This window comes from Pelmatolapia mariae, linkage group LG4, assembly GCF_036321145.2.
Source record: "Pelmatolapia mariae isolate MD_Pm_ZW linkage group LG4, Pm_UMD_F_2, whole genome shotgun sequence".
In the NCBI taxonomy this organism is placed as follows: domain Eukaryota; kingdom Metazoa; phylum Chordata; class Actinopteri; order Cichliformes; family Cichlidae; genus Pelmatolapia; species Pelmatolapia mariae.
In genome coordinates, this window is record NC_086230.1 from 25,406,083 (window position 1) to 25,422,577 (window position 16,495).

The 16,495-nt window shown below is 42.2% G+C and overlaps 1 protein-coding gene across 1 annotated transcript; it reads right to left on the minus strand.

Annotated features, from left to right (window-relative positions):
• Nucleotides 1-99: 99 nt before the first annotated feature.
• On the minus strand, nt 100-13,609 carry mrtfbb (myocardin related transcription factor Bb). Its single transcript, XM_063472165.1, has 14 exons — nt 13,428-13,609; nt 9,973-10,038; nt 7,638-7,693; nt 7,473-7,548; nt 7,107-7,268; nt 6,534-6,712; nt 6,153-6,299; nt 4,805-5,055; nt 4,394-4,526; nt 3,426-4,292; nt 2,575-2,685; nt 2,319-2,456; nt 2,185-2,245; nt 100-2,096 (listed from the first exon to the last, which is right to left on the minus strand). The coding sequence occupies exons 1-14, from the start codon at nt 13,525-13,527 to the stop codon at nt 1,666-1,668; spliced, it is 2,778 nt and encodes a 925-aa protein (XP_063328235.1). The 5' UTR covers nt 13,528-13,609; the 3' UTR covers nt 100-1,665.
• Nucleotides 13,610-16,495: the final 2,886 nt, after the last annotated feature.

A 16,495-nucleotide genomic window follows, 5' to 3' on the forward strand; every position in this document is an offset into this window, starting at 1 on the left:
AATGTATATTTCATTAATACTTTGGTACTTTAAACATGCTAGTTATTTTCAAATCTTTTTTAAATACAATAAAACTTCAAAATTACAGACTTTCCTTGTAAATTTTTAATGGCAAGCAGTAAAGGGCAAGTGCTGAAGCTCATAGCCAGACACTCAAATCCCAAAGAATCTCTGTATTTACAAAACGACTGTTAATATTTGTATAAAAAGCCAACATAAATACATCATGTGTAAATCATACAAATGCAAGGTTTTTGTATGCCGAGTTATGCTAGTGTAGTAAAGACTAAACATTTGTCATTCCAGCACATAACCCCTTTTTAAGGAGAGACACTTGGGTGGTCAAATGAGGCACAAAGGAGGAGATGGGGAAAAGAACTAAAAAAAATAATAGAAACTTGCATCATTTTCATAACAGCTCCTTCCATATTTGGGTGGCTTAGAAACTGCCAGTAAGTCTTCAATAATTTAACAATATGACACAGTTATTACACACATACTGTACTGCCAAGATATAATGGTCTGTGTCACTATTAACAACAGAAACCAAAAGCATAGCACGTCTTCCATTTGTTTGTATGAAGCTGATTCAAATCAGATGTGGCCAGTAGATGTCACTGAACTACAACCTGACTTGTAACATCTGATGGTTATTTGAGTTTGAAATGATGCTGAAACAAAAACGAGCGCTGGATCATACTTCTGTTATTTTTCTCTGGTGGTGTTTGTATGCTGCGCAGATGTCTATTTACTGAAAAATGAAAATAAATTATTCAAACATCTTCAGCCTTTAGGAATCAGTCCATCGCTGTAAGTGAAGAGTCTGGCTCTCTCTTTCTCTGTCTCGCTCCCTTTTTTTAAGCTCGCATTTGTCTCGCGTATGTTTGACAGTGTGTACAGATGCACGGTGAGATACATAACAGACTTGTCTTCACTCTTTGATCTGTTTTGCAAAGTGCAAGAGAGGAAAACATGTTTTTTTTTTGTTTTTTTTTTGGTAATAAATACGGGCCCTGTTTTAGTCAGAGCAGCTGGGCTGCTTGTTGTGGCCCTTTTTCTAATTTCATCATATTCACACTCCCAGCTCAAATGAAACATCTGATTTATACTTCACAATTCACATACACACAAGGATCGTGCAGCGGTTGTGTGTTTACAATCTGTTTTGATAGTGATAATCATTCCAAGACAGGGTGGAGTAAACTACACAGCAGCCCTCAGCTACATTCGCTGTTTGGCCGTTAGCACTGCGGCCAGGATTTGGGACATTTTCCTGCTCTTTCTGCTCACACCACGCTGACTGTAAAGCTCTACATTCACTGAGATCAGAGGACTAAGAGGAATCAATAACATTAAATGAGACTGATAACAAATCAGCGGCGTGTCTTGAGATGGAAATCTTAAAAGCTTACTTGCACTTTCAGCTCAAACTGCCAGTACCACTCTAACTTTATCTGTCTCCCGATACAACCAGAGGATTTAGAGACCTCAAAGGAAGCAGTTCAGCAACTTCTAAAGTGATGTTGCACGATGAGATTATTACAGAGCTGATTTATCTGTCCGAAAAGCAGAACGGAGTTGCTGAAGCATCCAAACAGCTCTTATTGTCTCATGGAAACAAAAGCAGTCTTCTCTCACAATGAAAAACGATCGCCTTGACAGCACTCAGTCCCAGTTCAAGTGCAGTTCACTAGAGTCCAGGAAGTCAGACGAGAAGACGCCTACTGGCACTGACACATCCAAAGAGTGACCCTCCTCTGCTGGCACAGACAGAGTGAGATCCAGCCAATCCATGTTGTCCATGTTGAGAGCAGAGGTGGACATGTTGTCATTAAAATCCACTTCCATGGTGTCCCCGGGTGCATGTAAGTCCTCCATCAGCTTCAGTTTTTGTGGTTCTGTGTCAGGGAGCAGTGCGCCCTCCAGGAGGGTTTCCAGCCGGGAGTCGGAGGTCAGGCACGCAGGCGGCTTTGCTACCTGGACTAAGGGTGGAGGGCGAGATAAAGCTGTGTTGATGGGAAGGGTGGTTACACTAGCTGTCACCACAAGAAGCTTATCCAGGTTGGGAGGATCCTGTGAAATGTAGGGGGAGATCTCTAAAAAAAAAGAAGAAGAGAAGGACATGGTGAGATTTAAAACCTCATAAAGGTATCACAATAATCAAATCACACCCAGTATTCTCACCACCGCTCTCCAGCAACACGTCAAACAGGTCATCCATCTCCTGGCTGGCCACAGTGGGACCCTGCAGAGAAAGGAAACCGTTACATGTCTGAATGACACAAGTGAGATACTATATTTATGTATCAGATTCTTGCCTGAACAGCTGTTAGCATGCTGCGTTTCTGTTTAACGGCATCCTCATAGCGCGGTGGGTCTTTACACTTTGACACATGGTTCGTGAATTTTGGATGCTGCAAGATCAAACTGTTTGGAGACTGGCTGGAACAGGGAGGCTAATAAACAGGAAACAGACAACATCAAATACAAAAATACTAACTCCATAACATTAATTCTTGCATGCTTTACAGAAAAAGTAAACATAAGCAGAAGGAACATAAGGATAATATCCACCTTATTTGTAGGTCCTTTGGGAAGGGCCTGGCCTGAAGAAGCTCCTGCAGTGCATCCACTCACTGGGAATGTATTGAGAAAGTTCTGTGCCGCGGTATTAATCCTCCACGTCTGCACAGAGAATTGAAGAGGTCAGCACGGAGGCATCAGTGCAATCAAACATACTTTCTCTCAGGGAGTTTGGTTAAAGTAGCAGTGCAGCTGCATGAGAACTGTGGAAACCTGAAAGAAAACCCACTGTGGATCATTCACTTTTACACAAAGACATCTTAAATTAAATTTCTTCAGGCCCTCTCCAGCCGGAGGATGACAATGTTTCATCCACCTATGACGGCACTGTTTGCAGGGTAAACCATGAGAGCTGCAGTTGAGTTAAGCAGCGGGTTCTGTTACTAATTCTGCCTGCATGTTGGACTCAGAGCAGAGGAATGACTGGGAGCGATGAGGGCACGATGGTCAGCTCTCACTCAGCACCTGCTCCAGTAACTCATGCTTCCACAGGCTTTCTTTTGATGTGCTGAGTGAAAGATGCCACCACTCAGCAGAGGCCTGTTATTACCATAGCATCAAGGAAGACGCATTAGCCATGGTAGCGCGTAACTGACTGTTAAATTAGTTACGTGATATATTATGCAGTGCCATGAAAAACATGGCAGAACATTTATGATGTTATCTTGTGTTTACACAGCACAATACTGGATTTATGACTTCAGGCGCACATACATACACATAGATACGTTTCCAGTTCCTACAAGGAGACTAAACTGAGCACAAAGTCACAGCTGATAGTGGTGATGAATGGGGAGACGGGCTGAGGCAGTCTGTAGAAGCAGCGTAGCTTTTTTTCTTACCTTTGCCAGTGGCTGGGTTTGAGTGCTGCATTGCTGATGTATTGCTGCTGAGGCCTCTGTTTTCTGTGGCACCGATCCAGAAGCCTGGATAAGGCCTGTGTGTAATGCAATGCCTTTGGTGGGGAGCTGGATAGTGGCTGCTGAGGCAGGAAGGGATGCGGGCAGTAGGATCTGAGCTCCGGCCTGCGCAGGCAGGGATTCAGGCTGTGTGATGGTCTGGTGACCGAGGATGAATTGATTCGGACTGGTTACGTGGCTCTGATCTGCAGGCTCTTCCTGTTTGACCAGTACTGGCAGACCAGGAGAGCTGCAGGATGCTGTGCAGTTTGACGGAGTCCTGCGTTCCTCTTTGACCTGGACGGGAAGCAGAGGACTGAGCTGAGATGGAGAGTCTCCCTGTTGACTCCTTTTCTCCACCTCCAATTGCATCTTCAGTTCCTCCACCAGTCTCTGCTCCTGCTCCAGCTTCCTCATTAGTTCCTTAATCTGACGCTCCTTTTCATGCAGCCGTTTGTCCTTTTCAGAGTCCTGCTCGTGGGATTTTGTCTCCATGGGACACTCCTCATGTGGTGCACTCTGTGGGGAGCTCATGCAGGGAGCATGAAGGGCTGGAGCATCTGAAAGCAGTTTTGTTGGACTGTCTGCCATACTATTATCTTCTATGCCCAGATTAGACACTTTAGAAGCAATAGGGGACACGGGCGGGGTTAATTTAGGAGTTTCTGACTGTGAGATTGCTGCATCGATGGGAGCAGCAGTCTGGGTGCTAGAGTTCTCCTGATACAGCTTTAGCCTCTCGATCAGCTCGGTCTTGGTCCCAGAAACAGGCAAAGATCTGAGTTTTAATTCCATTTTCAGCTCAGCTACCTGTAAAGATAAAAGACTTGTAAAACAGCTGCACAACACTCACCTCTGCAGTAATCATATATGCTTGATACAATCAGGCTGCGCAGGCTGCAGTGCGTCACCTTCATCTCATCCAGATTAGCTGGTAAGTGATCCGGCTTGCGGTTCATGTGGTGGAGCTGCAAAGGGGCAGACGCAGCATTTCCACTAAAAGCAATGTTAGAACAGCTGGTTTGTACCTCAGTTGTTGGTCTGCTGTAATAAGATGTCAAGAAAAGGGAGTGCAGATGAGAGAGGGATTTTTTTTAATCCATTTTTCATAATGAGCACCTTCTGTGTAGGAAGCTGTGAGCAGGAAATGCAGAGTAATTGAGACAAAAAGCAGCTGTGATTAAACCGTGATGACAGTTATTACATTTTACATAACAAGGTGCGTACGTCTGACTGAGGATTTGAAAATCAATGCTGAAGTAATTGTAATGAGGATAAGAAAAATCCTGACTGCGATGAAGTAAAGCTTAATGGAGCCATACTTGAGCTTGGAGGCCTGGTAATTGTACTGCTGCTGCTGCTGCTGCTTCTGCTGGTTTAGGATCTGGAGCTGCAAGAACTGCTGCTGTTGCTGCAGGAGGCGGGCGTAAGCAGAGTCCATTGGCACTTCATTAAGCTCTTGTTTCTGGTCCGGGGGAATATACTGATGGTACTTCAACTTCTTCACTCGTGGTTTGGGCTCTTTGCTCTTTTTGCTGCGGCTTTTTTCAGCAGGAGGCTTAGCCAAGCTTTGCTGCAGAGCACAACACACACAAAAAAGGGGTACATAAGACCAGAGAGGACCATCTGGAGGATATTCTTTCCTCATGACTGATCTCAGGCCAGTCCAGTTAACTTTATCAGGGAAGGCAGTTTGCACTGCCAGTACCAACACTGCAAGATTTGGAACTGATACGGTACTTTTATAACTTTAACATTAACATTGCCCTGACACTCGATGAGAACAGCAGGATGAGGAAACGGGTAGTGGAAATGTGACACTTATTGTTTTACCACCTGCAATTACAGGATGTAGTACTCATGAAAATGGCTTGGCACAAGAGCAGCAGGTTCTAGCAATGAAATCAGAAACTCGGGCCGGGTTAAACAAGCACTCACTTTCCAGTTTGTCAAACTCACTCCCTTATTATGTTCAAAGGGAGGGAGAGTTTAGCGTATACTCTGAGGATAACTGCATTATGATAAGTGGATAAGTTATAGCTTCACTCCCGTTCTTTGATTCACAGCTTAGCCACGATGAGGAGGGCCAGCCTGTCATTTGACCCTAAATATAGACAAACTGTGGCACAGATTTAAACCTCTGGATGGGTGAAATAACTTTAACCCTTGCTCTTTGACCTGCGCTCAACCCCAGCTAAATGCTGAATTTTTTTTGTGTGAGCCAAAACTGATGTAACTTTTAGCATGAGAAATAACAGACTCTGACATTGTGTCTCTCGTCACATTTTCAAAGGAAGCAAACAAAATAAACCAAACACACAGATGGAGAAAATAAGTCAGGAAAACAGAGCCAGAGGTCAACACTGCAACAGCTGCGTATAAACTACACGACGACAATGACAAGTAACCATAAACTTCTTTTTTTTTAGAAAAATAAAGAAGATTGTTTTGTTTTTTAGGGGAAATACAGATAGTTATTTTGAAGGTCAGATTGCCAAGACTTGGAGACTATTTTCCCACAGCCAAAAATCACATGTTTTTATATGATAGTGTTATTGGTTAGGGTTACATATCAGAGATGAATATTTAAGACCTCAGAGGATTTAAAAAAGCATCACTAATCTAACTTTAGCTGTAAGATCACATTGAAATGACTAAGAGAAAAGTCACCTTCACAAGAACTGGCCCCGGTGTAACACAGGTGACGGCAGTGGTGACAGGTTGAGGTTGAGTTGATTGTAGGTTGCTTTGTTGCTCACCGGTGGGCATAGGGTTGTTTAAATCTGATGCAGACTGTGAGCTGGGTGGTGGGGAGTGCTAAGAAAAGTAAAGAGAGAGCAAAATCACATGAGCCCCTCAGTAAGAACAGCAAAGCTGAAACACCTGCTAACTATCATGCCATCTATGAAAAGGAAGAAAATATGACCCAAAATAGGCTGATAAACACTTGAAAAATGAGCATGGATAACTATTAAAACACAGCTGATGTGCTGTATGTAGCAAATTAAGTAACCTAGATTTTTTGGTTGTCTGACACTGGTGTTGTTGTACCTGTATGGGAGTTTTTAACGTAAGAGTGGCCTCTTCAGACTCCGGCGGCGAGGCCGATGTGGAGCTGGGAGAGTGTTGGCTTGCAGGATGTTGCGGTGAAAAGGCATCGCTGCTGTCCTCATCAAAGTTGTACACGTCTGAACTGTCAGGTGTCTTCGCACAATCCACCTTGCTACCAGCTGTGGCACAGGATCAAAAAATAAGCAAACACTGGTTATTATTTATTTCAAGGATAAATAAAAATAATGCAAATAGAGCAAAAATCTCTGACTATAGGTTAGAGATGTAAGCTGAGACTGCCCTGCTGAGATATTTCAACGTAGCTGTCATAAAAAACAAGCTACAGTTTTTTCAGTGAGGGCCATCTTATCAGTATTAGCATTATCACAGTTTTACTGCTGTAATTAAACTGGGAGACCGTTCTCACAGCAGGCTTTTGCTTCCCAAACAAAGATAATACATCATTAAAAATAGATAAAAATTCACCAGATGTGCTGCACAGCTGGTTTGAATTACCTTTGCTGCACTCACTGTAAGTGGTGAACAGATATAATAATAACAATGAGGCTCTACCATTATTAACCTCCTCAACACCGGGGTCCACAGGCAGGATGTTCTTCTCCACCAGCTCCATGGGTCCGGGCCTCTGGGCGATCTTCTCATTGAGATCATCAGTCAGTCTGGCCCTCTTCAGCTTCATTTGTGTGGCCTGCAGGGAGGGCTCTGCATGTGTCTCTGATAAACACAAAGAGGATGTTCATCTGTGATCTGGCCAGTATCAGTCAGTCTCTCAAACTGCTTTATCATACTGACTCACAGCAGACTGAGCCAGACCTCACAAAAGCCATGCGTGTGGTTATAACTTTGTTAAACACACAGGTAATCATCTCTCTTATCTCAACACTCTTACCCAGTAAGAAAACACCCCCGGATGATTACCTTGTAGGATGTGCATACGGACCAGCTCAGAACGCCCGGGTCGGCTGCAGAGTTTGTGCTTCAGGAAGGTCCCAGTCTGTTTAAGAAAAGAAAAGAAATAAGAAAATACTCTGGGTACAGGATTGTGATCATCTGCAGGCTAGAGTGCATTCATTGCTGGCTTACCCTGGCTCTCTCCAGGCTGCGAATCTGCTCATGAAAGGCAGCAGGTGCTTTTAGGGCTACGAGAAGAGAAATCCATAAGAAATCAATACATTTTCTTGTTTAACACAGGCTAATTTCAAAACGCACAAACTGTTCCTTTGATTTTAAGACTGACGTCTTTTTGCATTCTTTCTTTCTCATTCCAAATAGTTTCCCCTTTGTCTGCCTTTGATATCATGACAAAGTATGTTTATGTAGCAAGCCTCTTAGTGATAAGATTGTACTCCACAACAACAGAAATGATGGTGTAACAGCATAAGTATAATACCACAGGAAATCTCAGTATTTCTAAAACATATACTCTTCATAATGGCCCTCATTAAAAAGTATTTTAAAGTTATCAAGCAGTTTTCTCGAAAGTACAAATCACGTACCGTATGCCGACATAAAGTGTTTAAAATTATGGACAACACATATGTAAAAAAAAAAAAATCTAAAATACAAATACACATTTATTACATACAGTGTAAGCAGGTATAAAGAGGAAAAGAAGGGAGATAAAATGCATCTTTATTCCCAAATATACCAAAAAACAATTTTCACACTGCAGGGTCATCCAGTTTCATGTCATTCTTTATTATTTCTCTCCTTTTTGGCATGCAGTGGCGTGTCATTAATAATCAGCAGCTCGTGGGTGGGTGTCTGACAGGAAGTGTCAGTTCAGCTGACTCAAACAACGATTATTCCGTCCTAATTTCTGATCTGACAGAGTAAACTTGTTGAGCTTCAGACGAGGTCTGGCTCACCGGCGAGTCACCTCTGCTATGACGAACATTGTTTGGTTTAAGGACACTCTGCCTGGGGGGTGCTCTGAGGAGTGTGTCAGAGGAGCAAAGCAAACATTCCTCATGACCAAAACCTCACTGCATACCTATCATAAGCCTCTAAGTGTAGGAGAGGCAGATTGCTATGGAGAATGGCCTGGGAGGCTTGTGTGCAGGCTACGCTTGGCCAGGCCGCAGAGGGGGGGGGGCGTCTAACCTCCACTGAAGGCCCAGCCGCTGACTCATGAGGCTGCGTGGAGCCAGAGAGGACCTGAAAACTTGACTACAGGGGGCTTCTCATGACAGAACTAGATAAAGAGGAAGATGTCCATCTTTTTCTCTTCCTGTCTTTCCAGCTCTCAGTGGGATTCTGTCACAGTTTCAGCTCATCTTTTATTGACTGTACTCCTAAACAAAAGGCTTGCTGGAGAGAGGTAAAAAAGGGACTGAGTCTGCTCCACCTCTGCTGGATCAAAGGATTGATGTGGATGGTATTAAAGCAGAGAAAGCCCTTCCAGCTTTGACACCAGTGTGTCTTTTATCTGTTATATATTCCAACCATTTTCACCAGGTTTTCGAGCACAATGAAGAGATTTCAGCCTCTGACATAATTCTATAAAACAACCCTTATAAAATAAAGCAGTTTGATGTACAAAAAGGATCTATTATACTAACTCTGAAATCCATATTCTCCATTCTTGGACTCTACTAAAGTGGCTTTGCATGATTTATTAGTCAAAATAATCCTGATTGATCCTGTATTAGGCTTTGGTGCAGCTCCTCAGTTCTTCCACTGTCTCAAACAAGTCGTTTTAGCTCCTCAATTCATACCAACTTTCTTCTGATTGGCTGCCCCTGGTAAATTCGAGGTTTGATCAGCAGGTTCAGCAGGAATTTCTGTACTCACACTTGTATGCCTGTCAAGGGATATTCCATCTCTTTGACATCACACATAGTCAAGAATAGAAACGTCCTGAAAACAGTCTGAAGCCTGAGTGTTTGGCTCAAATGACTTGTAGATAAAGAAACTCATTATTCACGCTAATGGGCTCCATTTAAATCCATCCATCCCTCACTCTAGTTTCTTCCACTTATCCAATCATTGCAGAGGATTCATGATAAGCAGTGTATACTGGATGTCCTTCTACCCAGCAACATTTTGTAGGACACTTTCGTCAGGTAAGCTGAGCTATATTATCTCCCCAGTACATTCAAAACCTACCCCTGGGTCTCCTTCCAGATGTGCATGCTCAGAAAAACTATCCTGATTACAAGCCCAAGGGTTGGCTCTACTCTTGCAGCTCCCACTAGATTTGATTTATTAAATTATCAAATAAAAGCACAAAAAATACCACAATAAATTCTGTATTTTGAGTTGCTTCATGATCCCCTATGTTCACCAGCTATTTGCTAATGGAGCCTGTTAATTTGGGAGAAATAAAAACCAAATATTTTGCTAGCTATAAATGTTTTATTTCTTATTAACACTGTTGGCGATGTTCATTGTTGTCTTATGTGGTAAAAATACTCACGCGGCATGATGCCTTGGTCCACAAGTTGCTCCCGAGTTCTCCTCTGCTGCAGACAGAGCTGCAGGACTATGAGAAAGCAGAGACACAGAGGTCAGGGTTAAACTTTTACCATTCAGAACCAGTTCCACTGAGTCACCTAACAACCATCCCTTCTGGCTTTGAACTGCGAAACCTGCAAGACTTCAAATAAAACAAGGCACTTATTATTTCTCAATCAATACGCTGCCCGAAAGGCTCAACTGTAAACCCCGTTCACCACCACAGACATTCTGTACTCTTCCTGTATGGTTTTAGCTCAGGGGTTGTGAGGAGTACCACACATTTTACAACACGCAAACAGTGTGATTGGCTGACAGGCTTCCCAGTGAGAGGCAATATCTCTGTGTGGGTTGCAAATGCGCTGAGGAAATAAAGTAACTACAGAGAAGAACACAAACAGATAAAAGAGGGATTAATGTCAGACCTGCAGTTACAATAATGAGGAAAACTCGAGCTGGTCATGACACCACTGAGAGCCAAGTAACTTGTGTCTGTTTAATAAATTGTTTTTAAAAACTAATCTTGCTTTGGATGGATAAGAAGTGACCAGTCATGTTACTGTGGAACATCAAAGACATGACTATCTTCCAACAGAAATTGTTGAGTCTTGCATGCGAGCTCTGCATATAGCACTTGGATGATCTTTGGTTTTATTTTCCCAAAAATATAAACTGTAGTAAGACGTTGTTTAAACATTTATAAACACGTGAGCGTGGACATGTTATTTCAGTAGAACGCCACAATTCAGTGCAGGCAACAAAAAAAAAGTCTGAAGAGAAGGCGATGGGTGATGGGAACGAATGAAGTGGCGGTGGTGAGGTACGTGAGGCCTTTATTGTCACCCTCGTAGTAAAGTGAAGTTAACTTTAGCTCGATCTGCTCAGGGGCATTTTGGGGGGGGGGGGGGGGGGGCAGCTCCCACTCATACACAAACACACACAAATACAAGGCAGACCTGCTCAACTCTCCTGGGAAAGGCGCTGCTTCTGAACGGGCCTCTGTGACTCACGCTAGCAAAAATAAACTGGGCAGCTGTGAGAACAAGGCCTGGGAACCATGAAATTTGGGGGTAGTTAAGGGGGTGGGCTCTGCATTCGTACGCAGAGACGAGGGAACGTTCATGGGCTTCTACTGGTGGGCAAGAGAACGCGGAGTGACAAGAACCGAGGCAAAGGGTGGAAGGCCGAGTCCACTCTCATAGCAGCCCATCCACTGCGGGACAGAGAACACAGTGTGCCTGCTGTGTTTCCTATTACAAACCCAGGCCAGAGGGGTTTATGGTCAGCCAGAGATGGATCATAACGGAAGATTGTAGAAAATGCCACTGAGGTGCCACTAGCAAGAAAAGAGTGCATACTACAACATATCAATACTATCAAAAACTGCCTCCTAGCTCTGACAGAGAATGCAAATTTTAATTTGAGCATCAGTATGGGGTTACAACTCATGCCGGATCCTCCTCATCACTCTGTGTCATCTTTGGTTCAACCTGAACCCTGGCTAACCTTCTCCGTGATGCAAACTGGCTCCGCTCTCCTGCTCACCAGCAAAGCGTAAACAGAGGTTTTGGAGAAACATAGAGAGGGGGCTCGGCTCAAATCCTTGTCTACTGATGTAATCTCTAATCTCAGACCCATGTTGTTCTCAGCAAATCATCCCTGGAGGTCTCCCATCAGACCTCTGAAACAATACAAATAAAAACTGGTGTGGCCAAAGCTGAATTTAGTTTAGAAAGAGACTCATGCTGGGTTATGTTGATTTTGCAGTTATAAATACAGAATTCTCCAAACAGAGTCCCACTTTAACAGCATTTGAGGCATTTATAACCAGTGATGGCATGCATCATGAATATTGAGATAAAATTAGTCTATCAAAAATGTCATTTGGATTTTACTTTCATGCCTTTGTGTGGAGCCTAGGAACTTATAGGCTGACTTCAATCTTCAGAAAAAAAAATACCTGAAAACGTATCGATAATAAAACACACGTACATCCTACATTTAGCAACGCAGAGAATTCATCAGCAAGACTTTATCTCAGTAAATTAAATGAGTACTGAGAATGTAAGAAAAGAAAGTAAAGCATGTTTAATTTTACATTATTTTCATTTTTGGATTATTTTGCCTCAGTGAAAAAAGCCAGAATCATATTAATAACAAAGTAAAACAATATTGCTTCCTTTCTGCCATGATTAGGTGTCAGGGCAACCAGGTTTCTCGCTTTATATGGGATAGAAAAGCCTTTTAATAACATTATCCCACATTTTAAATGGCAAAAGTTTTAAAGGGGTTTTTAAGGTTTTATCCCATGACAGTGAAAAAAGCAGAATGACTGTGTGGAAGCCAGTTGTTTGAGTTTTAAAGTGTATAAATACACAGAGGAAAATATGATGTGAGGTGAAGCAGAAGCAAAATCTCCAAACTTCTGCTTCCTGTCAAGCTTGTTGTATTTTTTTTTTTTTTTTAGCAAAGGAGTAAAATTCAAGGAAACACATTTTGGCTAAATGCCAAACCTGCAGAGATTTTGATTTTTTTTTAAAGATAGACACATTAAAGTTTCAGACTAATTCCTAATATCGCTATCAGCATCATCCCACACAAACATACTCTTTCCCCAGCATTTACTTTGTTAGGATTTGGTCAGATTAGTGTCAGATTATTACTCTGTCTTGGCAAAGTGATATGAATCTATTAAAAAAGAGATATACTTAGTCAGGTAATGAATAATGATTTTTGTAAAAGCAGCAAGAATAGTTCTAGTGGAAAAACTTATATACTTGTTTTGCATACATCCAGTATAATACACTGTTTTCATTTGAGTGTGATTCTCTGCTCACAGTATTAAAACGTAGCATGCAAAACATGTTATGTTGGATGCCCTATAAACTTTTGGTATTTGCAAAGTTTTTTTTTCTCACATTGCCAAACAGAGCCTATAAATCACTAACAAGACAGGCATTTTGTGTTTTACTGGCAGAGGCCACTTGCTTAGAGGAATGTCCTGATGTTGAATGCAAACCAGGAAGATAAAAACATGCAAATAATGATCAGAATCCTGATTAGCAGCATATCCAACTACTGCACTTCAGTTGAAGTTACTTCATTGTGTATGCGCATTACAAGAGTGAAGTCATGCTTCTGTGAGGTAAGACCTTATAATAGTGATCCTACAGAGTGCCAGTTTGAACACAGGTAATTTAAAGCGATGGGTAATTACTTTCTACTTAAACAAATTCATCAGAATTCAAAAGTAGTGATGCTCCACTTGAGTCACGATGATGAGCTTTTACTGTCATTTCCTGTTATGGCTGTGTGTACATCACAACAATCCCCCCCTCCGCTTCCGAAGGCAGGGGATTAACATTACATTACAACAAAGCTTTCTGGTTAGAAAAAACAGAAAGAAAGAAGCAGTACCTGATTTGAATTTACCCCTGCAGATGGAAGGGGTCTCCACGTCAAGGCACGCCATAGGGAAAAGTTGTGGTTCGATTGGTGGCCAGGTCTGGAGTCCCATGTGGTGATGAGGCCAGTGGAGAACACGGGAGTCAGCGAGAGGGAGGAAAGAGCCAGCGCTGAGAGGACGACAGCTGGCTCGCTCTCTCTCCGTCTCTCTGCCGGCCTCAGTGGAGAAAGTGTGTGTAAGTATGTGTGAGCGCTCACTCAACGTCAGAAGGAGGGAACACAGTGGTGCTGGCGTTAACCCTCGCTAGGTCACTTTGTTGTGTTCACAGAAGACTCAAATTGCAACACGACACCAGAGGGAACAACTTTTAAACGTGGTAATAATCAATATTTTTTATGCTGGGGAAATTCACTTGGCCTGGGACCAAAACATTTACTGGCAGCCAATAGGAAGCTGATCAAAACAGGCTGTGAGGAATTTTGAGTTGGCACATCCTTATGAGAAATAGCGTGTGTGTGTGTGTGTGTGTGTGTGTGTGTGTGTGTGTGTGTGTGTGTGTGTGTGCGTGCATGTGCAGGGACCCTTGTTGCACTAAATAACAATGACAAGAACACATAGTGGGTCCTTTGAGATGTAAAAATTTGGATGATTTGATTTTTAAATGAGTGATTATTCCTTGAGGTGTTTTTGCTAAATGACAGATTTACAGTGTTTGTTTCTTTCTAGATTCCCAGTAAACCCCCAGTAAAAATTAAAACTAAAGGGAATGTATAAGAGAAATTTAAAGAGGAGACATCCAAAAACATCTTTGCTTGTCGTCTTTGCCTCTCCGCGGCTAGAAAAACGCTAACAGGAAATGAGATAGGAGCGGATTAGACTAATTGTGGGAAGTTGTGTGTGTCTCAGTGTATCCAGGAAGGATTGCATGTGAGCCCAAACGATCTCGTGTCAAGGTGACGCTGCAAAGACATGATGCTGTGGCAGCGCTGCGCTTGACTGTGAGGTCAATGCATGCTGTGGAGGAGTGGACAACTGCACTCTGGATTAATAATGTCACTTGTGGGATCAAGAAATATGCATGTCAAACAGCGTGGGACAGGGAAAAATAGAGATGATAAACAGAACTGGTAGAGGGCAGCCACAGCATGTTATGACAGCCCACAGTGGGGATTCAACACTGATGCACAACAAGACGATAAAAAATATGGGAGAGTAGTAGGAGGAGCTTTTTAGGAATGTGGAAAAACATCTTCCTGCATGTCATTTCGTCCACAAAAAGTTCACATTTCGAAAGTCTGCTGGATACAGAAACAAAACAAAAGCTTTTAGGAATGCGTGCACACCTGTATTAAACCACAGCGAATATCTAGCTGTGGGCTCTCAAAATTTCCATATCTTTGTTATTGGTAGTCCAGTCCAGGAGCCCAGTTCAGTACAGTCATTAAAATAGTGAGATTAGTTTAAAAATAAGATTTTAACACACAAAAGACGGCGGTTAAAAAAATCATCCAGCTGTTACTGTCTACTTCCCAAAGTCTTCCCTGCTACATTTTCATTTGCACCCTTACTGGTTAAAGCCTAGAATACTAAATGAAAACATTTTGTTTTATACAAGAAACTCTGGCCGCTGCATCAAGACCTTTATTTTACAGCTTTTTTCTAAAATATAAGTTCTTAGTTGTTGGATATTTTTCTTATTTTCTTCTAAGGGAATGTTGATTTCAAAGTTTAAATGTCTTGAAGAACTTAAAAGTCTAATCTCTCTAGTCTAGACGGTTGATGCTTTCCATTTACATGAAAAAATTACACTTTTTTAGTGTTGATTTCCAGTTTGGGGTATTTTTTTCATGCACCACCAATTTCACCATTAACGACCATTTTAGCCCGATGATTATTGCACTCATTACATCATTACATCCATCTGTTTCCCATTGGCCAGATGGTTTCACTTCCTAATAATTCATTTAGAACTGAGTGAAGGACTTTGCAGTTGCAGCCACTAAATCACTTTGATTCATGATGCAGGTTGGTGCTGAGGAACGCTACAGCCAGCGGTATTATTGACTTCAAGGTACCAAAGGGAACTGTGATATTGTGTTTTAGTTCTAGGTGTGCTCGTGTTATTACAAATTAAGCAAGAGCAGTAAACATGAAATTGATAACTGACTCATTCTTTGGACTATTTTGGATGCCGTCATTGTGCATCACTTGTGCAACATAACCCCGTAATCACTGACAGACAGATATTGTCATTATTAGGTAGACCCAGGAGACTCATGAAAGATCATCTTCTGTTGTAGCGCTATTGCCTCACCACAAGAAGATCCTGGGGTTGAATCTCCTAGTCTTTGGGCCTGCATCAGTTTCCACTGCTTTCCATCAATGACCAGTCCAAAGAAATGCATGTCAGGCCAAATCGGTGATTCTAAATTGATCATAGGTGTAAATGTAAGGTAGATAAAGTGCTTCACATGCCTAGAATATGAATATGTACAAAAGGTAAAATGCGTGAAGTGCTTTGAGTGGTCAGTAAGACTAGAAAAGCACAGCATAAATGCCATACCACTTTATTCCCTGACAAATCTATGTTCCCAAGGAAAACTCTGATTTCAGAAGCTACTTAAGCTGTGATTACGTGTTGGCTTTCAAAGGCAATTCTGATCTGACTTCATTCTTCATTCCATAAACAAATCACTGAATTGAGTTTGTTTTTCCAGAGTGGCCTTGCTCTTAAATGGTCAGTGTGCAATGTGCGTTGGTGACCTCTGATGCCATTCTTGTGAGTTCAAGTGATGGGAGAGTATGTTGAAGAAAACACATGAATATTGTCTATCCACACACAAGCATGCGTACACGGGCACAAAAGATACACTACAATCTGTTATGTGTAAGGCTACATGATATTTTAGACTCTTTGTCTTCATGTGAAAATGTAATGACAGTGCAGATGAGTAATTTCAGCGACACAGAGCCACAGTTTTATTGCAGTTTTTGTCCGGGCCTCCCTCGTCTAGCTGTGAAGCACCGTAATAAGAAGCTGCTGATTCCCCAAGGGTGGACAATGCCATGCTATTTTTCT

Excerpts from the sequence above, each read along its gene's own strand:
- mrtfbb (XM_063472165.1), bottom strand. The coding sequence starts at position 13,527 with ATGGGACTCCAGACCTGGCCACCAATCGAACCACAACTTTTCCCTATG. Across the intron at positions 7,269-7,472 it reads CCGTATGCACATCCTACAAG|AGACACATGCAGAGCCCTCC; the intron begins GTAATCATCCGG and ends TGTGTTTATCAG. Across the intron at positions 2,457-2,574 it reads CCAAAGGACCTACAAATAAG|CCTCCCTGTTCCAGCCAGTC; the intron begins GTGGATATTATC and ends CCTGTTTATTAG.